Source organism: Phaenicophaeus curvirostris, unplaced genomic scaffold, assembly GCF_032191515.1.
Source record: "Phaenicophaeus curvirostris isolate KB17595 unplaced genomic scaffold, BPBGC_Pcur_1.0 scaffold_55, whole genome shotgun sequence".
NCBI classification, from domain to species: domain Eukaryota; kingdom Metazoa; phylum Chordata; class Aves; order Cuculiformes; family Cuculidae; genus Phaenicophaeus; species Phaenicophaeus curvirostris.
In genome coordinates, this window is record NW_027206677.1 from 1,016,388 (window position 1) to 1,039,098 (window position 22,711).

At 53.2% G+C, this 22,711-nt stretch overlaps 2 protein-coding genes across 2 annotated transcripts; both read right to left on the reverse strand.

Moving 5' to 3' along the window:
- Nucleotides 1-707: 707 nt before the first annotated feature.
- Nucleotides 708-1,664, reverse strand: LOC138734062 (olfactory receptor 14A16-like). Its single transcript, XM_069881622.1, has one exon. It carries the CDS (start codon nt 1,662-1,664, stop codon nt 708-710), a length of 957 nt encoding a protein of 318 aa, XP_069737723.1.
- Nucleotides 1,665-17,663: 15,999 nt separating this feature from the next.
- On the reverse strand, nt 17,664-20,736 carry LOC138734061 (class I histocompatibility antigen, F10 alpha chain-like). The gene is made up of 7 exons (XM_069881621.1): nt 20,647-20,736; nt 19,426-19,689; nt 18,682-18,957; nt 18,224-18,613; nt 18,113-18,145; nt 17,872-17,899; nt 17,664-17,780 (listed from the first exon to the last, which is right to left on the reverse strand). The coding sequence occupies exons 1-7, from the start codon at nt 20,708-20,710 to the stop codon at nt 17,669-17,671; spliced, it is 1,167 nt and encodes a 388-aa protein (XP_069737722.1). The 5' UTR covers nt 20,711-20,736; the 3' UTR covers nt 17,664-17,668.
- Nucleotides 20,737-22,711: the final 1,975 nt, after the last annotated feature.

Below are 22,711 nucleotides of genomic sequence, written 5' to 3' on the forward strand. Positions count from 1 at the left end.
ATTGATTATCCCTTTATTTTCTTAGATGCTTCACACGTACTGTGGACTAGTACCCAAACTATCTGGTTTAAATTAACCAAGATCTACAAGTCATTACTAATAGTGAATGGCACATGCACAGTATAATCATGCTACTCTTCCTCTGAAGGAGTGTTGGCTAATTTCTTTAATCATTAACGCTCAGATGCAAGCACACCTTTGGAATATTTAACTTGACCTTCCCTTGAGCAACGGAGTTACAATGCTGTAATCAGTTACACTTCTCAAAGAGGAAGAGTATAAAGATCAGCCAAAGCACAATTTCCCTTTCACTTATCATTTGAAAAGTAGCATCTCAGTTGAATTCTTCCCCCCGAGTAACTGTTCCTTTATATTTTCCCCCTCTTTCACCCTTCTCTAGGTCCAAGTTTTTACCTCACCATCTCGAACCAAGTCTTTATGCACTACTGTTTTGACTGCATTTTCCCTTTTAAAAATTTATGTATACCTTGTAAAGTGTTTTGAAGTAGTATATAGGACAGTTACAATCTGTTACAATCTTTAAACACAGAGAGAGCACAGCTCCTCATTAACACAGCCAATCAGGAAGAAAAGAGAAGACAGTGAATTAAAACCAGAATGACAACATTATTGCAACTGAAAAGCCAGCAACACCAACAACAAATAGAGAAGCCAGTCTGGGCCTGCCATGAGTTGCATGATAACTGCTATGCAGAAGACAATGAGCAGTTCATTACTTCAGGAAACCATCCAGTTATCAGTCTCCTAAGTGCATCCTTGAGCTGCTGGTTCCTCAAGCTGTAGATAAGGGGGTTCAGTGCTGGAGGAACCACTGAGTACAGAAATGACAGCACCAGGTCCAGGGATTGAGAGGAGACAGAGTGGGGCTTCAGGTAGGCAAATACTGCATTGCTGAGAAAGAGGGAGACCACGGCCAGGTGAGGGAGGCAGGTGGAAAAGGCTTTGTGCCGTCCCTGCTCCGAGGGGATCCTCAGCACAGCCCTGAAGATCTGCACATAGGACACCGCAATGAAAACAAAACAGCCACATGCTACTAAGACACTGACCACAAGAAGCCTGGCTTCCCTGAGGTAGGAGTGTGAGCAGGAGAGCTTGAGGATGTGGGGGATTTCACAGAAGAACTGTTCCAGGGCATTGCCCTGGCACAGGGGCAGGGAAAATGTATTGGCCGTGTGCAGCAGAGCAGTGAGAAACCCAGCGCCCCAGGCAGCTGCTGCCATGTGGACACAAGCTCTGCTGCCCAGGAGGGTCCCGTAGTGCAGGGGGTTGCAGATGGCAACGTAGCGGTCGTAGGACATGATGGTGAGAAGATAATATTCTGCTGAAATGAGAAAGATATGGAGAAAGACTTGGGAAACACATCCTGCATAGGAAATGACCTTGCTGTCCCAAAGGGAATTGGCCATGGATTTGGGGACAGTGGTGGAGATGGAGCCCAGGTCTAGGAGGGAGAGGTTGAGGAGGAAGAAGTACATGGGGGTGTGGAGGTGGTGGTCACAGGCGATGGTGATGATGATGAGGCCGTTGCCCAGGAGGGCAGCCAGGTAGATGCCCAGGAAGAGCCAGAAGTGCAAGAGCTGCAGCTCCCGTGTGTCTGCGAGTGCCAGGAGGAGGAACTGGGTGATGGAGCTGCTGTTGGACATGTGCTGCCTCTGGGCATGGAGAACTATCTTAGGAGGAAAGGACAGTGACAAGTTAGGGGAGACGTCTCTGAGCAAAAATCAAAGCCATTTCTCATTCCCTCCCCTGCTGCACACACCCTGCCCCTGTTCTTGCAGCCCTTCCTCCAGCTCCGTGCCTGGAGCCCTGCTTAGTGCCAGCTGAATTTGCTGGAGGAGCAGAGCCTCTTCCCGCTGCCTGCGAGGAGTCAGCCCTGCTCTGCAGCAGGGGCTCATGGGGACAGTGTGGACAGTACTGGTGTTCTAGTTTTCAAGTTAAGACTGCACCTAATGCAAAAGGGCTTCTCAGTGTCTGCAGTCCCAGTGCCAAGAATCCACAATTCCCAAACTGTTTCAGAGGGTGAGGGTTTTTTACAGCTCTGTACCATCTTGGCTGGAGATCTTCATGGATGTCAGAAACCCCCAGTATTTCTGTTGCTGCGGGCAGCTGTGATGCTGAGAAAAGCCTGGGTTTGCTGGATGAAACAGAAAGGCCAAGCCCTGACCCCCAGGCCCTGGGCAGGCGGATCTGGCTTTGGCTACAATGACACTGGTGTCATGAACATTCTCACATTGCTGAACCAAATTGGGAACAATTCTTGTTTGTAATCCCAAAAAGAGGGCTGGAGGGTTATGGTTGGAGCCAAGGCTCTCACACAGCTTGATGCGGTTGTAGAAGACTTGGGTCCTAGAAAGGTTGGGTCATAAAAGTGTTGGTTCAAAATAGAATGACAGAAAACTTGGGTGTGACAAGAGTCACATCACAGAACAGTTAGGTCATAGGGGAGTAGTAGAGGAGCTCACTCCTAAAAGATTCACAGAAATGTGGGGTCATAGAAGATAAAGGTCTTGAAAGCGTCATAGAATATTTGGGTCATGCAAGAGTGGAGTTGTAGAAGTGTGAGATTTATGCAGGTTTTAGAAGGGTTTGGTGATAGAGGGGTCTGTTTAGAGAAGGGTCAGGTCCTAGAAGAGTCATCGAAGCATCTGTTCACTGAAGGCACACATAGAATCATAGAATAACCAGGTTGGAAGAGACCCACCAGACCATCGAGTCCAACCATTCCTATCAAACACTAAACCATGCCCCTTAGCACCTCGTCCACCAGTGCCTTAAAAACCTTCAGGGAAGGTGACTCAACCCCCTCCCTGGGCAGCCTCTGACAGTGCCCAATGACCCTTTCTGTGAAGAATTTTTTCCTAATGTCCAGCCTAAATCTCCCCGGGTGGAGCTTGAGGCCATTCCCTCTTGTCCTGTCCCCCGTCACTTGGGAGAAGAGCCCAGCTCCCTCCTCTCCACAACCTCCTCTCACGTAGTTGGAGAGAGCAATGAGGTCTCCCCTCAGCCTCCTCTTCTCCAGGCTAAACAACCCCAGCTCTCTCAGCCGCTCCTCTTTTTCTCCAGCCCACTCACCAGCTTTGTTGCTCTTCTCTGGACTCGCTCCAGAGCCTCAACATCCTTCTTGTGGTGAGGGGCCCAGAACTGAACACAGGATTCGAGGAGCGGTCTCACCAGTGCCGAGAACAGAGGGAGAAGAACCTCCCTGGACCTGCTGGTCACGCCATTTCTGATACAAGCCAAGATGCCATTGGCCTTCTTGGCCACCTGGGCCCCTGCTGGCTCATGTTCAGTCACTGTCAACCAACACCCCCAGGTCCCTCTCCTCCAGGCCGCTTTCTAGACAGACTTCTCCTAGTCTGTAGCACTGCACAGGGTTGTTGTGCCCCAAGTGCAGGACCCGGCATTTGGCCTTGTTAAACCTCATGCCGTTGGACTCTGCCCAGCGGTCCAGCCTGTTCAGATCCCTTTGGAGCCTCCCGACCCTCCAGCAGATCGACACTTCCACCCAGCTTAGTGTCGTCCGCAAACTTGCTAGGGGTGCACTCGATGCCTTCATCCAGGTCATTGATAAAGACATTGAACAGGGCTGGACCCAGCACTGAGCCCTGGGGAACCCCACTTGTCACTGGCCTCCAGCTGGAGTTAACTCCATTTCCCACCACTCTCTGGGCCCTCCAGCCAACCAGTTTTCCACCCAGGAGAGTGTGCGCCTCTCCAGGCCAGAGGTGACAGTTTCTCAAGCAGAACGCTGTGAGAAACTGTGTCAAAGGCTTTACTGAAGTCCAGGAAGATCCATCCACAGCCTTTCCCTCATCCAGCAGCCGAGTCACTTTGTCATAGAAGGCGATCAGGTTAGTCTGGCAAGACCTGCCTTTTGTGAACCCGTGTTGACAGGGCCTGATCACCCGGTTCTCTTGCATGTGCTTCATGATCACACTCAAGATCACCTGCTCCATGACTTTCCCTGGCACTGAGGTCAGACTGACAGGCCTGGAGTTCCCTGGATCCTCCCTGCGACCCTTCTTGTAGACGGGCACGACATCAGCCTCCAGTCCAGTGGGACTTCCCCAGTCTTCCAGGACTGCTGGAAGATGTTGGAAAGGGGTTTGGCCAGCACATCCGCCAGCTCCTTCAATACCCTTGGGTGGATCCCATCCGGCCCCATAGACTTGTGACTGTCTAGTTGGGCTAGCAAGGCTCCGACCACCTCCTCTTGGATCACGGGAGCCTCATTTTGCTCCTCTAGCTCCTGGGTTTGTACAAAGATGGAACGACCCTCCTTACAATTAAAGACTGAGGCAAAGAAGGCATTAAGTACCTCAGCCTTTTCCTCATCCCCTGTCACTGTTGTTCCTTCTGTGTCCAATAGGGACTGTATGGTCTCCCTAGTCCTCCTTTTATTATTTATATATTTATAGAAGGATTTTTTGTTATCTTTCACAGACTTTTCCAATCTGATCTCTAGCTGAGCCTTAGCCCTTCTGATTTTTTCCCTACACAACCTCACTTCCCTCCTGTAGTCCACCCAAGAGGCCTGTCCCCTCTTCCAGAGCCCATAAACATTTCTCTTCTTCTTGATATCACTCAAGATCTCTCTGTTCAACCAAGCTGGTTTTCTCCCCTACCGGCTGTTTTTCCGGAACATGGGGATGGCTTTCTCCTGAGCTGCTAGGATTTCCTTTTTGAAGAGCTCCCAGCCCTCGTGGGCTCACTTGCCCTTAAGGGCTGTCTCCCATGAGACTTTGCCAACCAGCCTTCTGAAGAGTTCAAAGTCTGCCCTCTGGAAATTTAATGCTCCTGTCCTACTAACCACCCTCTTCACTTCACCTAGAACAGAAAACCCTGTCATCTCATGGTCACTTAGTCCTAGGCGTCCACCTACTGCCACATCCCCCACAAGGCCTTCTCTGTTCACAAAGAGCAGGTCCAGGAGGGCACCCTCCCTTGTTGGTTCATTCACCAGCTGTGCAAGGAAGTTGTCTTCCACGCACTCCAGGAACCTCCTAGACTGCTTCCTTTCTGCTCTATAGTACCTCCAGCAGATATCAGGCAGATTGAAGTCTCCCACAAGAATGAGAGGCATTGATCTAGAGATTAACTCCAGCTGTTTATAGAAGAGCTCCTCAGCTGCTTCTCCTTGGCTGGTGGTCTGTGACAGACTCCCATCACAAAATCTACCTTCTGGTGGGCTCCTCTGATTTTGACCCACAGGCACTCAACCTCCTCATCACCACAATCCGCCTCAACGGTGTCCAAGTCCTCCCTTACAAAGAGGGCTACCCCGCCTCCTCTCCTACCCTTCCTATCCCGCCTGAAGAGTTTGTACCCACCATAGCTGCACTCCAGTTATATGAGTCGTCCCACCACGTTTCCGTGATGGCAACGACATCATAGGCTCCTTGCCCTACGACAGCTTCCAGCTCTTCCTTCTTATTCCCCATGCTGCGTGCATTGGTGTAAATGCCCTTCAGCTGAGCTGCCGAGCCTTCAGCCCTCTTAGAGGGAACAGAGTTTATTCCCAATTGCCTGGTAACTGGAGTAGCTAGCTCCAGAGTGCCCATATCTCCCTTAGCACCCCGGGGTGTGTTGTCCCCCACTTTCTGTGTGGTGAGGTACTGGTGGTCCTCACCAGCACACCCTCTCCCAATCACCAGTGCCCCACGTCCAGGCTCATTCCTGTCTGGCCTGGGCTCAACCCCCTCCCCCTTCACATCTAGTTTAAAGCTCGATTTATGAGCTTAGCTAGGTTTCTAGCAAGGGCTTTAGTCCCCCTAGGAGACACACGTGTCCCATCCTTAGCAAGAAAGCCTGGGGGTGCGTGAGCCACCCCATGATCAAAGAAGCCAAAGCCCCTCTCCTCACACCAGGCTCGGAGCCAGGAATTAATCGAATTCTTCTTCCTGGCCTCCCGTTCCTCTCTATTTAGCCTTGGGATGGAGCAGAATACTTCTTGTGCCCCAGAGCCCTCCATCATTTTCCCAATGGCCCTGAAGTCATTCGTGATGGTTTTGGTCTTTTTGTTTACTAGGTCGTTGTTACCAGTTTGGACTATCAGAGGACAGTAGTCTGTCTCGTGGACCAGGGAAGGAAGTTTTCTAGCTACCTCCTTCCCTGATGCCCCCGGTAAGCAGCAGACCTCTCTGTGGAGCAGGTCCGGTCTGCAAATGGGTCCCTCTGTTCCTTTTAGGAGGGAGTCCCCTACAACAATCACCCTCCTCTTCTTCTTGATGGAGGATTTTTTTATCTTTTTCTGAGGATGGTGCAGCCTAGGGAAGGATTCTAGGCTGTGGGAACCACCATCCTCATCCTCAGGGTTGGATTCCACATGCAGCACCTGGTACTTGTTCACCAGGGGGATCTGGGGCTTTGCTGTCTGGGTGAGGGGAGCACGTTTCCTTCGTCTGGCAGGAACTTGCTGCCGTTCCCCATTTCTTGTTCCCCCAACAATGCAGTTTGCAGGTGGATGATATTCAGACACACCAGCTCCAGCAGCCGCTGAGTTAGGGAGAGGGCCCTGCTCCACTGGTCAATCTCCCTCTCACACTCCCTGATGGTCCTCAGCCTCTTTACTTCCTCCCTTAGCTCCTCCACCATGTGAAGGATTTCCCCCACTCGGGTGCAGCTTTCACCAGTGGAGCCAGGACCAGAGGCACGAGCCGGTGTGGGAGGGGACACTGCCTGCAGCCCAGGGGCTGGGGAGCTGCTGCACCCACTGTGGCTCTGGCTGGGTGGCAGCATCCGTCCTGCCTGCTGCAGCATGGCGGGCAGCTTTAACCTTCTGCCGGGTGGTCACCATCGTACTCAGTGTCTTCCGTCTAGTCCCTAGGTCCTCTCTGCGCCCTGCCTTCTTGCCCTGCCCACTCGAACTGCCACTCGAAGTGCCCCGCTCCTCTTTGCCACGCTCCTCTTTGCCGTGCTCCAGGTCACGGGGCTCCCAGGGGACTCTTTAAATCTCCCACGGTGGCCGCCGGGACCCCCCCCTCCTGTCAGGCCCCACAGGACCAGCGTGTAGGAGCTGGCAGGACCCCCGCCTGGGTTTTTCTGGGATTTTCCCGGCTCCGGGATGCTCCCACTGCCTCAAAAAGTCCACCCCACCACAGAACTCACCGTCCTGCTGCCGGGGGCTGCCAAAGAAGCAGTCATTATTATTATTTAATTCCAACCTAAAAAGGCTAGTGGGGTTTTGTGCTCTAAAAGCCTCTGATTTAGTTTCCAGTCAGTAGCATTTTTAGGAATGAAGAACAAGTCCTGGTGTCTGCCTCGCAGGCTCTGTGCTCTGCTCCTCACTGATTTGCATCCCCTGAACGTGCTGCCTTGTGGGTCGACTGACTGTCTAGACTGAGCATGACAGAAAATACTTTGAGTGTGTTTGCAAGATAGATGTTTGGAGAAACAGATCAGTGATAAAGACGCCACATACAACAAGCCAGAACGACCTCAGACTGTAAATATTCTCTATTTATTGGGAGCTACAGCTGCTTTGCATCTCCAGCGGTCAGGTATCAAACACTGGCATTTTGGTAATCCTGTCAGGGGCTTAAATTGAAGCAGAATGGTAGTATAAATATATCTCTGTGATAGTGAGGGCTCCATAACCGTCCTGAAAAAGTTTCTTTTTATAATGTGACAGCATATTGACTGAACATGTGTGGAGCAGAATTTGTTAACAGGGAAGGGGCTTATCCAAGTTACACAGCTTATGTGCTTCTTACAGGCCCACGATTCCCGTTGATGAGCTCACAGTCACAAATTTATTCTACCTTTACAGCAAACCAGAAGATGGGGTGGAGGGATATTCTAGTCTCCTCTGCAGCCACTGTTTTATCCTTCTTTATCCCACTGCCAGCGCCTGCTAACCCTGCACAGGACTGGGGCTTCATAAAACAGGTTCTTGTCCTGAGAGTAAGGGACTAAGGCCTCCCTCGGTCTGCAGATGGACCAGCCCTCATTCCATTTCCCAACACAGGGTGAAAGAGAACAGCCCTGCGGGGCCTCCCTCCTCCACTTCCATTTACATCAGGATGCAGCACGTTCAGTCCCCGTTTGGGAAGAGAAGGAGGCCAAACTCAGAGCAAAATAGGTCAACAGGGATCTGAGATGCAAGGCAAACCGAGTAAATGATGGACAAACCATGTGGGAATCCACATGAGGGAAGCTCCATCATTTTCTTCGCTCTTCTGGAAAACAAGGAGAAATGTTCCAAAGGCAATTGTCAATAACATTTTTCCCTTAAATAAGTTCCTTGGGAAACCCAAGACAGACAATGCTCTTCATCCTTTTGCCTGCAGAGGTTACCATATTCAAAATGAATGCGAACTCTCCAAGCTTTGTTTTCTCCGCTCCTGCCAGATGGCAGAGCTTTTCTTTGTCCCACCAAGATCCGGTGTCTCCATGGCGCTCTCCAAGAAACACTTTGCTTCCCTAGGAACTGGCACTGCAGCCAGGTCTTGCTCACTCAGCTCCATTGAGATGTGCACTGCACCGTGCCTCTGTAGGACCACAAACACACTCTCTGGCTTATTTCGTAAGAAGGAGCACATTTGCCTTCTCTTTCCCTTCACATGGAAATTGGCAGCACTTCAGAAAAATAAAGAGAGAGATTATATCACTGGAGGGCATCCAGCTTTGAACTCCTGCCTCCCTTTGTTATTTGCAGCAGCCATCGATGAGCTTGCTTGTCTCAGACACATCACTCCTGGCCATGATGTCAAGGACAACATCCCATGGAAGCAGCAGACAGTAACTGCTTCTGAAAACAAGGCCCCTCATTTCTTCAGCACTGAGTTTTGCCTTCCGATAACGAGAGTAACACCTCCAGGTCACACAAGGGAGTAGCGAGATTTCATCCGCTCTTGTAAGAGGACTTGGAAGAGCCCTGCGTGAAAGGGACTGCAGCAGCCTGATTCTTGTCCAGGAATAAAAAGAGTGAGGAAAAAGCAACTCGGGAATTTATTTTGCTAATATAATGCCAAACCAAAACCTAATCTCTGTGAGTGGACTGTACAGGGGCTTCTATCTGACAAGCCCAATGAAATATGAGAAGGTTCAAAGCGGGATGGAAGCTTTATCGAGGAGGAAATGAGCAGAGTGCACATCTGTCTGTCACCAGGAGAGGAGGAAGGTGCCAAGCCCGTATCTGCTCCCAGCACAAGAAGCTGATGAGCTGCCCTGAACGACAACAGCTCTCGTCAGAGAAGGATGCAAAGTGCCTGAGAAGGGATAAAAAAGCAGCCGAGCTTTTCATTTTCCCAAGTGCATCCCCTCATTATATTTTCTTTTAAAAACACCTTTGGACCAATTTTAATGCAGATGAGAATTTGTCCGATTGACAGGGCTGGAGACTAAAGAGCTTCCTCATTATCTGTAGCCTAGACAAGGGCAATAAAGCATCCCTCGAGCTGTCTCTGCCATGGCAATGTGCTTTCTGGCCAGCAGGATACAGTCTGGAGGGAAGGGAGCCCTTTCTGAACGCGCTCAGATCTTGACCCTTGCATGGAGCTACCTGATAGCCAGCTCGGATTTTAGCCTGTAAGATGCGTGGAACAGGAAGGAATGGAGGATAATATTTTAATTTTAGATCAGTCCTCCGGCAACCTGCAGTATGTGTCGGACTGCATTTCACAAACCAGTGCCAAGGGAATAAATACTGTATAAGCCGACACCTCACACAGTGAGCTGGATCCTTACCATCAGACTAGGAGAAGTTTAGCAGGAAAAGCAGATCCCTGCCCTGCCATGGGGTCACACAGTGCCAAGCAGCAGCTGACGGGTGACATCGTGACTCGGAACGGAGCAGCAGCCACCTGTGTGTGTGTGCTCCAGGGAAGGGGCTGACTGTATGCAAGGCAGAGATTGTCTCTTTACAGAAACAGAACGGTGCCTTTCATATGAGGCACTCCTCTAGCCCCTGCTCTGTTTAGAACCAGCAGGAAAATAAGAGACACTTTGCCCATTTTCTTCAGGGGGGAATCCAGCAGGAGCTGGGAAGTGGTGCTTGCTACCAAGACACCTCCCGTCAGCCTGATCAGAGGGGTCACACCTTGTGCAACCAGCAGCTCCCAGCTCCTGCTGAGTTAGGAATTATACTCCCTGTGCAAGCGTCCTTTTGTCTCACACCGTGTGGGGAAAAAGAATTTTTTCCCCCTCTTCTTTGTATTAATATAATAATTAAGCTTCTGCTTCAAAGACCTGCATATTCAAGTCGGAATAATGAGGGATCTGACTTCAATGACCTTTCTCTGCTAAAAATATTGCACCGGTTTTGCAGGACTAACATAGGAGACGAGGGAAAGGGAATATTGCCTGCATTAGAAGCACTAAGCCACCACTTTCTGTGGCAGTAATGGGTATTATTACTATTATAATATCTGTGCCATAGACATTATAATAGTAGTTACTATCAAGGAAATATAATAGTATTATAGTCATGCTATTATAGACTATAGGAGTATTATCGTAATAATTAATATCATAGTAGAAGCAGCTGCTGAGGTCCTACTCATCTCTGTTCAACATAGCTGGCCGGATCTGCATCTCTGCATTCTGAGACATCTGAGACTAACTCTAGCTCAAAAAGTAAACTATTTTTAAAATAATAAAAAATGTCTGGAGTAGACTTAAAGTAGAGACTAGATGGCAAATTGAAAAAAAAAAAAAACCAAACAAACCTACAAAGTGAGTGCGAGATGGAAGCAGTGACATAATTTAGATTATAAGATGCTGTTTGTGTCACCTCCCCTCCAAGTGCGGTACAAACACCTGATCTTGTTGTGTAACTTGCTTCAACGTGACTTGGAGACCTTGACCTTCAGAGAGAGGCTTTGATCTCAATGGAATAGCACAATCCCTTCTTCCTCTGTAGGATGTTTATTTTGCCTGCTCTGAGCCTCTACCAGGAGATCTGAGGCGTTTTTAATGCCTTCTTCTAAGTGTGTTGTGTAGAGGGTTAGTCACAAGTTTTCTCTGGGAATAGTTTTTCACCAGGAAGTACGATTTCCATGAAATTGAAATATTTTCCTTGCCATCCTTGTTTTTATGGTCATCTACTACAGGTTTATGAACAAACTATATTTCCCCAGATCAGGAGATATTTCAGAAGTATTTCAATTCAGTGAGTTTGCGCAAAACAGTTTGTCTGCTTCAGTTCAGAGCTTAAGTACATTCCGCCTACCACCCCAGAGACCTCTTTGCTTTCTCCCCTTTCCTGGCGCAGCCAGGTGGCAGCTGTATTTAAATCTGTTCTCGGAAGGCTCAGGGGCAGGAGTGCTGAGCAGTTGCAGCTTTCTTCATGCTGTCATGCACAAGACAGGCTGCTCTGCTGTAGGACAATGTTGGAAGCCAACATTGCTGCACTACATAGTCTCAAATTCTTCTTTTCCATCCCAAGCTTATGAAAAACTGAGAGGGGATCTCAACATCTTTTGGGCAGTGATGGTACTCCTTTGACTCAGTAAACCAGATTTCTTCTCTATTTAAACGGCTTTAAATCTAGTTTTGAAGCAGTATAAGAGTGAATTGTCCAGGTCTGCATCCAGAAGCTCGGTAATTGCTTTTACGTTCAGCACAAACTGCTCAAAAAGCAGCATTCTGAAGAAAAAGTCTCTCTGCCAAATTCTTTTTACACCATCAAGAACCTGTGAAAGGAAATGCTGTCACTGTTGTGGATGTTTCTAGGAAAAATAGCTTCTAAAGTTTAGAGGGTTTTAGGACAATACCTGAATTTATTTTTCCTGCTCCCTAGCCCCAAACTATTACCAAGTCATCAAACTTGTACATCGTGTGCTTTGTCCCCTGAAGATACAAGGGGTGTTTTTGATGGGAGACGGATGGTGTTTTGCTTTTAAGTAGCTTGCACTTTTACACAAACCAGGCCTCCTATCTACATTCTTTAACAAATAAATGCCTCCACAATAATTTTTCAGCCCACGTCTACTTTGCTTGCTTGCTATATAGTTGCATTCAATAAGATCGCAAGATGCTCTTTTCTGATGTGGAGGTCGTTTATCTCCCTTGCTAGTTGTCCTCGGATGGACGAGCCTGAGCAGGGCAGGCACCAGCCCTGAGCATCCACCTTGGACCCAGGGTCCATCCTGTCCAGCTCACAGGGAGGTGAACCAGATGGTACAAGTCTCGGGCTGCTGGTTGCCAGGTTGGTTCCCTGGTGCCTGGGCCGCTTGAGGGCTGGTGGCGGCTGGATGCTGGAGCATCTTGATACTTGGGGTGCCGGGGCTCCAGCTGTGTGGAAAGCCGCCACTTTCCAGCTGTTCTTCTGGAGGTGCAGAGACGGCTCTGTGGAGAGAAAAGTTGTGGCTGAGGCCTCAGCTGCAGATGGAGGACGGGGAATCTCCTGCACGACACGGAGCTGGCTCAGCTCCGCACCACAGGCTCAGAGGTGCTGGCACAGCATGACCGAGGGGGACACCGGCACCTGATGGCTCCTCCAGGCAGGGGGATCCCTGCAGGCAGGTTCCCTGTCAGGAGCAGGCGCTGCTGTGTGTCCCTGTTTCCAGGCCAGCCTCAGACCCGGCTCTTTCCCATCCCGACCTGGCTTTGCCTGTTGCTCCTGGGGCTGCTCCTGTCCAGGCAGGGCCAGCCTGAGCCAACCCTGGCTCCAGTCAGAGCGCTCCCGAGAGGAAGGCACGGGAGTTCAGACAGCAGTTAAAGCACCGGACAGCAGCAGAAGAGTGTTCTGTCCAGCCCCTCACTCGCCGCTGCCCAGCAGCCTGAGCAGCGATGCCTCGTGGCTGGGAGCAGCCCTGGGAAGGCAGCAGTGGGGGGAATCAGGGACTCACTTTACTCTCTTCCTCCTCAGCCAGATCACATCGCAGCACAATAAAAACACAGGTGGTAGGGAACTCAGAAATCCTGCTATGACTGACATAACGTAGATTTCCACATCATTCTGGGACTCGTGAACACTTGGGGCCGTCTTGCTGTCTGCACCTGGAGGAACAATTCAGAATGTCAGTCTGTCCTGTGGCCCTCTGGAGAGCTCTCAGCACGTGTGGCATGGCCAGAATGTTCTCTGTTTCCCTCCAGTCCTGGTGCCTGCAGGCTCATTCCCAGCTGGGACAGGTTGTCACACTGAACAAAAATCAGGTGTCAAGAGAGCTCGTGGGGAGCGTGGCTGCCTGGCCACTTGCTCCTTTGAGGGACACGGACAAAGCATGTGGACAAAACAGAGAAAACTGCAGCAGCGAGGGCCACCCCCAGCTCTTCCTGCCCTCTGGCCAGCTCCCTCCCCCCTGAGGGGTGACATTGGGTGACCACAGGACAGCAATTACCTTCTCCATTGGCAGAGATGATCACTGAGCCACCTTGCAAAAGCTCATCCTCTGGCACAGCTTCTTCGTCCACCTCTAGGGAGAGGAAGCAGGACAGTTGGATCAGATGGAACCGTTCCCATCAGGGTGATGGCCCTTCAGGACACGATCCCTCCCAAAGACACTGACAAGGTCTAGGAACAACATCTGGGCTTTGGGGGCTGCTGCAAGCAGCCGCCACACCTGCCCTGCTGGGAGACCAGGACACGGCAGGCGATCTGCTGCCCTGAGCTGCACGAGGTGGGTTTGTGGCGACCGTGCGGTGATGCCGCAGCCCTTCCTTCAAAGGGGAGGGGAAGCAGCTGCAGCCAGGCCAGCAGGGAAACAGACCCTGGGAGAAGGCTCCTATGCAAAGCCTTCAGGCGCTTCCCTCTACCCTCCAGTACGGTCACAGCCGTCCCATCCCAGCTGTGGGTGAGCACATGGGAGATTGAACACAACCAAAAAGCTCTTCTCCACGTCTGTGCATCGGCCACGGAAGGAGCGACTCGCACTGCACATGGAAAGAAGCTGACAAGGGGAAGGCTCCTTCCTCCCGCTGACTCACCTGAGGAAAGTGGGGCTCCGGGAACCTCATGAGGTTCAACAAGGCCAATTACAAGGTCCTACGCCTGGGTCAGGGCAATCCATGGTTTCAATACAGGATGGGAGATGATGTGATGGAGAGCAGCCCTGCAAAGGAGGACTTGGGGGTGCTGGGGGATGAGAAGCTCAACAAGAGCTGGCAATGTGCGCTCACAGCCCAGAAAGCAAACTCTGTCCTGGGCTGCATTAAAAGAAGCGTGGCCAGCAGGTCAAGGAAGGGGATTCTGCTCCTCTCTTCCTCTCTTGTGAGACCTCATCTAGAGCACTGTGTCCAGTTCTGGAATCCTCAACACGCAAAGGAGGTGGAGCTGTTGGAACAGGTCCAGAGGAGGCTCCAAGGATGATCAGAGGGCTGGAGCACCTCCTGCAGGAGGACAGGCTGAGAGAGCTGGGGTTGTTCAGCCTGGAGAAGAGAAGGCTCCGAGGAGACCTCATAGTGACCTTCCAGTACCTGAAGAGGCTACAAGAAAGCTGGGGAGGGACTGTTGACAAAGGTTTGTGGTGATGGGATGAAATGGAATGGGTATAAACTGGAGAGGAGCAGATTTATACTAGACATGAGGAAGAATTACTTCACCATGAGAGTGGTGAAGCACTGGCGCAGGTTGCCCAGGAAAGTTGTGACTGCCCCATCCCTGGAGGTGTTGAAGGCCAGGTTGGATGGGGCCTTGGGAAGCCTTATTGGAACTGGAGGATATTTACGGTCCCTCTCAACTCAAACTATTCTCTGATTCTCTGATGCCAGGCAGGCTCCAGCACAGGATCCAGCTGAGAAGCTGGAGCAGGAGCCACATCTGCACCCAAACATCCATGAGAAGTTTCCATCACACACAGTGATCACCCCATCAAAAGTGAACAGCAGAACACGGGGGGATCATGGAACGGGGTGGCACACGCGATTCAGGTCTGTGTTCTCACACACACAGGAGAGGCAGCTCTCCCATGGGGGCTTAGAGCTGGCGGCTTCCAAAGGGGGTCAAAAGCCATGACGTACCCGTGTGATGTCCCTGCACGTCATCTTTGGGACTCAGCCGGGAAGCTGGGGATTTGTTGCCTCCAGCCACGTCTGTAAACAAAGAGAAGAAAGCAGCTCCCATGAAATATTCCAATCTACTTCTTCCAATTGGAATGGTGCTGAATGCAGTTCAAAAGCAGGATTGCTCCGTATCTCTCGTCTCTCCCTTCCACTCGGGACCATCGTGCTGTCCCTGCGTGCCTGCACCGTGCTGATCCAACACCAACCAGGCATGGAGCTTCCTGGAGAAATGACTCCCTGGAGCTCCCGGCAGCTCTAAGCTCAGCCCCCCCCAGCTCTGCAGGCGGCACGGGGAGCAGCGCAGGGAGGGAGAGGCCAGCAAAGATCTTCCCAGGGCAGAGCAGCCAGGGCACAGCCCCGACCCAACCCTCTTCTACACATCAGAGCTCTGGGCAGGGAAATAGGAAGGAAAATCTCCTATGAGCCCCCAGGGCCACTCACTCCAGTGACGAGCTGCGGGGTCACCCTGAGGCTCCTGGACAAGATGCGGCTGAGAAGCCAGGTGGCCTTTGCTTAGGGGCACAGCTGGAACCCAGCCCGTTGCCATGAGATTTTGGGACTCACTTCTTTCCAGGGACCTGCAGTGGAGCTGCCGCGGCTCCCCCAGCCCAGCCTGGCCCCGCCGCTCCCCCAGCCCTGCCCCATCCTGACCCCAGCCCCGCTGCCACCCCGAGGAGCGCTGGGCACAGCCACACGCTTCCCCAGGCTGGGTGCCGGCCCTTCCCACTCACCTGATCCCCGTGCTCGCCACGGAGCAGCCTGAACGCCCTGGGCTTCCAGAACGACCAACGCAAGGAATATAACAAGGCTGATAGGGACCACAGTCCCCTGTGCGTGCACCATGCTGCTGCTGCTGCTGCTGCTGCTGCCGCTGCTGCCAGCACTGCTGAGCAGAGCCCGTGGCACAGCACAGCACCTCCCGGCGTGGGCAGCGGCGTCTGTGACCTCATAGTCCAGACCCCAGCCACCCCCGCCCCTCGCCAGGCACCGGCCCCCGGCACCTCCTGAGCTCAGGGACTATTCCTTTTCCCCCATATCTGGTGACAGATGTGTTGCTCTTCATCTTTAGTTTTTGTTATTATAGAAAAGAATTGTGCTGCACGCCCAGTCTGGACGTCCTGCAATGTTTGGATACATCAAAAGAACCGGGCTTTTGTGTATTCCTCATGGTAATCTCAAGGGAGAACGTCACAGGGCCACCACAGTGTAGCTGTAACTGGTGAAGAGGCTTCTGTAACAGATTATTCTTCATCAAAGACAATCTGAATTTATTAATGCCAAAGAAATTCGCTAGAACTGCCACTTTCATCTGTGGTTTGGTTGCCCATAGAGCTGAGAAGAAATCCCTGCTTGGTGTGTTCTCCAGGTCAGAATTTAACTTATTCACACAATCACGAAACCACAGAATCACTTGGTTAGAAAACACCCCCATTGCTCATTGCTCTCATTGCTCTCTCCAACTCCCTGAGAGGAGGTTGTGGAGAGGAGGGAGCTGGGCTCTTCTCCCAAGGCACAGGGGACAGGACAAGAGGGAATGGCCTCAAGCTCCACCAGGGGAGGTTCAGGCTGGACATCAGGAAAAACTCTTCACAGAAAAGGGTCACTGGGCACTGGCAGAGGCTGCCCAGGGAGGGGGTTGAGTCACCTTCCCTGGAAGGGTTCAGGGATGGGTGGACGAGGTGCTGAGGGACATGGGTTAGTGATTGATGGGAATGGTTGGACTCGATGATGCAGTGCGTCTTTTCCAACGTGCTGATTCAATGATTCTATGATTTTGGGGCTGGGGGGGTGGGGGTGTTGGGGGATTGAGAGGGTCTGGGGTTTTGTTGGGGGGGTCCTCGGTGAAGCTGGGGGGGTCTTCGGGGGATTTTGAGGGTCCTGGGTGTGTTTGGGGGGTTATGGGGGTTTAGGGCATCTTGTGGATTGTTTATGGGGTCTTGAGGGGGTTTAGGGGGCCTGCGGGTAGGGGGGGGTTGGAAGTGTTCTGTGGGGTAATGAGAGGGTCCTGGTTGGTTTGGGGGGATTGAGAGGGATGAAGATGTTTTGGGGATCCTGGAGGGCTTTGGGGGCAGGCGGGGAGAATTAGGGTGCCTTGAGGGGCATTGGAAGGGGTCTTAGGGAGATTGTGAGGGAGCTGGAGAAAATCTGGGGGGATCCAGGGGGGCTTTGGAGGGGTATTAGGGGGATTGAGAGGGAGTCACCTTCCCTAGAGGGGTTTAAGGGATGGGTGGACGAGGTGCTGAGGGACATGGGTTAGTGATTGATGGGAATGGTTAGACTCGATGATCCTGTGGGTCTTTTCCAACCTCATGATTCTATGATTCTATAACAATCAAGATTAACTTTATTTAGAGAATGCAAACCTTATGTAGTGCCTCTGTATCCAGCAGCAGCTATTCCAGTGAATCTCCACCCGTGAGAATCCCACAGTGCAGGGACAGAGTGCAACACCCTCTTTTCCACACACGTGCCCCTTACCTGCATGTTTTCCGCCTTGCGTTTTCCTTTCCTATGAACCCACGAGTCTTAATAAAGACTCCAAAGTCTCAACAAGTTACAAGCATGAGAACATCGACCGTTTGCTCTGTGCTTGCTGCTAATATCGCAGCTTCACCACGGCATCGGCCGCTCGCCCCAGCACAGACACAATCCTGGAATCTTTAAGCCCACGGGGCTTAATTAGAGAAAGAGGCAAACAGGGATTTCACGCAGCGCCGGGAGCCGTCACGGTGCAATCTCTCTCTGCCAGCAGCTCCAACCCTTCCCCAGCTCCTCTGACTGCAACGAGGGTCGGGGACACACTTAGGCTGTGCTCCCTGCAGGGACAGAGGAAGAGACGGTGTCACCCAGGGCCACCTCGGTGTCCCCAGCTCCCGTTGGGCCCCCCCGGCCCCACGCCGTACTGACCCTGAGCTGCCAATCCCCGTGTGGGCGCCTGCAGGGAGAGAAACAGCCGTGAGCCGCCAGCCCGGCGCTCTGTGCCACCAGCCGGCCCGGCAGCCACTGGGAGAGCAGGGTGACACCGGATTCCACCTCTTCCACTTGGAAAAGGGGCAGCAAAGCAAGGATGGGGGATCGGAAACACCGGCAGTGGCCACAAGCTGGAGCCTCGAGGCCACCCCGAGCCAGCTGTGCCGCCGGTGCTCACTTGATGCCTTGATGTAGCGCTCCTTCTGCTTCCCTGTGGAGAGAAAGAGGCATCAGCATCGCCAGCACTTCGCTGCCAGACCTCCCTCCCACACCGGCCACAGCGCTTTACCTGACTTGAGCTTCCAGAAGGCAATTCCAACGATGATGACGATGACAAGCAGGATGGCGGCAACCATGGCCCCGACGATAAGGAGGATGTTGTTGGCCTCTCTCTCTGAAGACTCATCCCACACATAGAGGCCAGGCTGGGCCAGGCTGGTGTGTTCCACGCGGCACTGGTACTTGTCCTTCTCCTCCGGGTGGATGACGATGGAGGCCGCGGTGTAGAAGGTGCCGTCGCTGTTGGGCATGATGCCGCTCCACGTGGTGTCCTGGTCCCTCGGATCGTTGTCCTTCAGCCAGTTGACGGAGATGCCCCGTGGGTAGAAGCCATAAACGCGGCAGCGCAAGGTCAGGAACTCCCCGGCCTTCTTCCCCGACACTCGGACCGTGGGCGGCTCTGGGGAAGGGCTTGGGGTCAGCATCGGCACACACCCCCGCGCTGGCTGCTTGCCGTCTCGCCCTCACCTTTCCTCTCCAGCACCCTCTGCCCATAGCTCAGATAATCCTTCAATGCTGGGATGCAGATGTTCTCCACATAGTTCTTAAGCTGCCCAGCAACCATCCCATCCTTCTCCCACTTTATCTTGGTGACAACTGCCCCGGCGTCCGCCGCGATGAACTTCATGCTGTCCATGTCCCAGGAGATGAAGTCCTTCCCATCGTAGGCGAGCTGGTAATACCCCTTGGTGCTGTTGTTCTCCAAGAGGTCACAGCCAGACATGTATTGAAACATGTGAACTCCTAAAACACGATGTGGGGTGAGGGGCTGCTGCAGCCCTGGGCCTTCAGGGGGGCACGGACCCCTGGTGTTGAACCCCAGAGCTTGGGGGCATCGGGCACCAGCACGAGAGCTGCTCCCAGCCCTGCTCGGGGCCCACAGCGCTCGGCGTGTCCCGTAAGTCCATGATGCAGCCCCCCTTGCACCCAGCCCCATGGCACCCTGGGGGCCCAAATGCCACGGGGGGCACAAGGACACGGGATGGGGGGACCAGAAGCCCCCCCAGATCTGGCACAGGGGATCCCACGCATTGTGGGGCTGGGATGGGGCAGCCTGGACCCCTCAGCCTGGGGGTCAAGGGGGCTGGGAGCCCTCGGGTGACAACAGCAGGTGGACAAGGGTCGGCACCAGTGTGGCAGCACCGTGGGGCAGGAGCTTGTGGGGCACGTGGGAACTCGCCCAGCCCCACGCAGCCCCCAGCCCGCACTCACCCCCACTCTGGTTGTAGCGTTCCTGTGCAACGTACAGGTTTGCACGGTGAACCTCCTGGTCTTGCCGGTTGATCTCAGACTGGGTGTCCCAGTGCTGCTGACCCAGGTTGGCCTTCATCCAGTCTGCTCGGGGCACCGCCCTCCTGATCTCGCTGTCGTAGCGCACGATGAGGTGCCCATCCACGTACCCCACGGACACAAACTCGGGGACCCCCAGGCTGGGCTTAGTCACCGCAACATCGAAATAGTGCAGGGAGTGGAGTCCTGTGGGGACATGGAGGGTGACGGGGGGGTGACAGGGCACAGGGATGGCTGGGGAGGTCCTCGAGGAGCAGATCTGGGGTCGGGCGCAGCTTGAAGGTGGGGGGACTTCGGGGGAGGGAGGTGGGTCTGGGTGGGGGTCCTCGTTCTAGGGAAGGGGAGAGCAGGGGGAGACTAGGGTGAAGGAAAAGGGGGTCCAGGGAGCATTGGTGACAAGGAAAGGGGGTCCAGGGAGTCCCTGGTGTCAAGGACAGGGAGGTCCAAGAGGTGGAGGACATGTGGAGGCCAGAAATGGGGGTGCAGGGGGTCCCTGGGGTCAAGTACGGGGGGGGTCAAGGGGGTGGGGCACTCGAGGGGACCAGAAATGGGGGTGCAGGGCGTCCCTGGAGTCAAAGACAGGGGGGATCTGGGGGTGGGGGACATGTGGGGACCAGAAATGGGTGTGAAGGGCATCCCTGGTATCAAGGCCGGGGGGGTCCAGGGGTGGGGGACATGTGGGGACAAGAAATGGGGGTTCAGGGGGTCCCTGGTATCAAGGACAGGGGGCATCCACAGGGTGGGGGACATGTGGGAACTAGAAATGGGGATTCAGGGGGACCCTGGTATCAAGGACAGGGGGGATCCAGGGGGTGGGGGACATGTGGGGACCAGAAATGGGGGTTCAGGGAGTCCCTGGGGTCAAGCAAAGCAGATTTCAGGGGGTGGTAGGGAGGCCAGGAAGAGCATCAAAGGAGAGGGGTTCTGGAGCCCAGAAAAAGGGGTGCAGGGGGGGATGGAGGAATGGGAGGGAGGTCCCAGTGCCCTGGGAAGGAGGAGGGAGAAAAGGGGCTGTGTAGGGGGTCCTGGAGCCCAGGGATGGGGGGGTTCAAGGGATAGGGGGGTCCCAAAGCCAAAGGAAAAGGGGGTGCAGGGGGTCTGTGAGCCCAGGCCAGGGTCCCGAGCCCCCGGGCCCCCTCGCACCGCTCGCCACGCCGCCCAGGACCGCCAGCAGCAGCCCCGGGGCCGCAGCCCAGCCCGACGCCATCGCCCGCTCCGCTCCTCTCGCGGCGCCGAGCCCGGGCCGAGCCGCGCGCCCCGCCCCGCCCGCTCCCATTGGCGGAGCCGCCGCCCGCCGGCCAATGGCGGCCCGAGGCGCCGCGTGACGTCACCGGTCGCCGGGCAGATCCCGGCGCCGAGGGTTGGGAGGCGAAAGCCAAAGGGAGAAAAGGGAGTGGGGAGCCCCAGGACCTCCCCGGCCCCCCCAGCTCTGCAACCCCCGGGGCAGCTCCCAGCCCCTCCTGCACCCCCCCAATGCCCGTGTCCCCCACACCCCGGGACCCCCCAGAGCCCTTCTTGCCGGGGTCCCAAGGGCGGGGGGGGATCCTGGGAGGGTGGGTGTCCCCAGGACTGTGGGATGTGGGGTTGGGGGGGTCCAGGGTTTAGGGGACACGGGGGATGTGGGGGGGAGGGTCTAGGGTCCTGGGGGGTTGGGCTGCCCAGGGGGTCCCGGGTTGGGGGTTTTGGGGGGCGGGTTTAGGGTCCTGGGGGATCCTCACGCTTCACTGTCCCCACAGGCTCTGGGCTCAAAGAGTATTTTGCTCCTTTCCAAGGCTAAATACAGAGGAGCAAGAAGTCAAGAAGCAGCAATTGATTAACGCCTGGCTCCGAGCCAGGGGGGAGGAGAGGGGCTTGGGGTTCTTTGCTCATTGATGAAACCTCAATCATCTTAAACTCAAAGCCAGGCAAACTGGGACAGCTGTCTGAGGACACGACTGCTCTTGCCCATTTAGATCAGACACTTTCTCTCTAATCTTTTCAAATTTTTCTAGTGTGTATTTTATTTTTTGATGTCCAACTATTTTCCCTGGAGCTGCAATCTTCTACATCACTGACAACAAAGATCCTTTCACTGTCTCTGGTCTGTGCTGTTTTCCCAGCCCAGGGACATCTGCAAAAATAAGCAGTCCCACTGAAGACTGATCTCTCTTTGCATAAATACAGTGGTTACGGAAAGGTGTTCATTCCATTTTCCACAACCTGTCCTGTTGACTTTATAATGAACCGGTTACTCAGCCCTGGAAAGCAGACAGAAAACTCTTCTGACGGCCCCTGTCAAAGGAAGAGGCAGAAAGGAGAAAAGAATTGCTGGATAGGAACTCCTAGTACTTACATGGACAGCAGCAGGAACTGAGGAAGGATGTAGGTTTTGAACAGGATTTAAAAGCTTGATCAATCATAACGATGATGGAAATGCTGCCATCAAATAATAATAAAAAGATATATATAACTGTTTTTACGCCATCAATTATTTTCTTCCCTAGCGAAAGCAATACAAAGGTGGTGTTTTGGAAACAATCAAGAAGCAGGTAATCAGTCTATTTACATACTGTGAGCCAAAGGGAATATAAAAAACCCGAGGAAATGGCAGAAATGAGCATTAGTAAAGCTGATCTAATCTCTGGTGTTACTAGTTGCACAAGCCAGGCTGTTTGATAGATATACATATATATTGCTTCTCTCCTCTTTCAGCCTCGGCCTCATATAACATCTGTCATCTTACTCGTCCCCTGTGACAGAGATAGCCCTACCGAGCGTGCCCTGCACGTCCAGCTCAGAAGGATCGTCTTTTCCAAGCTGTACAAGTATTGTTTTCTCCGTGAACAGAGCCTGGTGCTAACAGTGAATTGTGCTTGCAGGATGGGTTGCTATTCAACCCTGGCACAAACTGAATGTGTTAGCATTTTGCAGGAGCTAGAGATGCTCACTGGATAGTATTATAAATGGCTGTGCACAGTAGGAGGTTGTAGAGATTGAACCCAAGAGTTTTAGCTGAGTTTCCAAGGGAATTGAGAAAGCTGTGATACAGCGTCCAGGCATCTAGCAGACCCCACGTAACAATCTCTGAACCCGTTGGCTAAAGTCAAACAAACGTGGCAGATGGGTCAAACTCTCAAAAGTTTTAAATAACTCTGGATTTCATGAAAACAGACAGAGGGATGAAGGAGAGAAGCAGCCCTAATAACGTCCCCAGGCTGCGGTGTTAACT

Bases quoted from the DNA above. Each gene is read 5' to 3' on its own strand.
- LOC138734062 (XM_069881622.1), bottom strand. From the start codon at position 1,664: ATGTCCAACAGCAGCTCCATCACCCAGTTCCTCCTCCTGGCACTCGCA.
- LOC138734061 (XM_069881621.1), bottom strand. From the start codon at position 20,710: ATGGCGTCGGGCTGGGCTGCGGCCCCGGGGCTGCTGCTGGCGGTCCTG. The intron at 18,958-19,425 runs GTGAGTGCGGGC...ATCGTGTTTTAG, and splicing joins ACGCTACAACCAGAGTGGGG to GAGTTCACATGTTTCAATAC. The intron at 18,146-18,223 runs GTAAAGCGCTGT...TTCTCTCCACAG, and splicing joins CTTCTGGAAGCTCAAGTCAG to GGAAGCAGAAGGAGCGCTAC.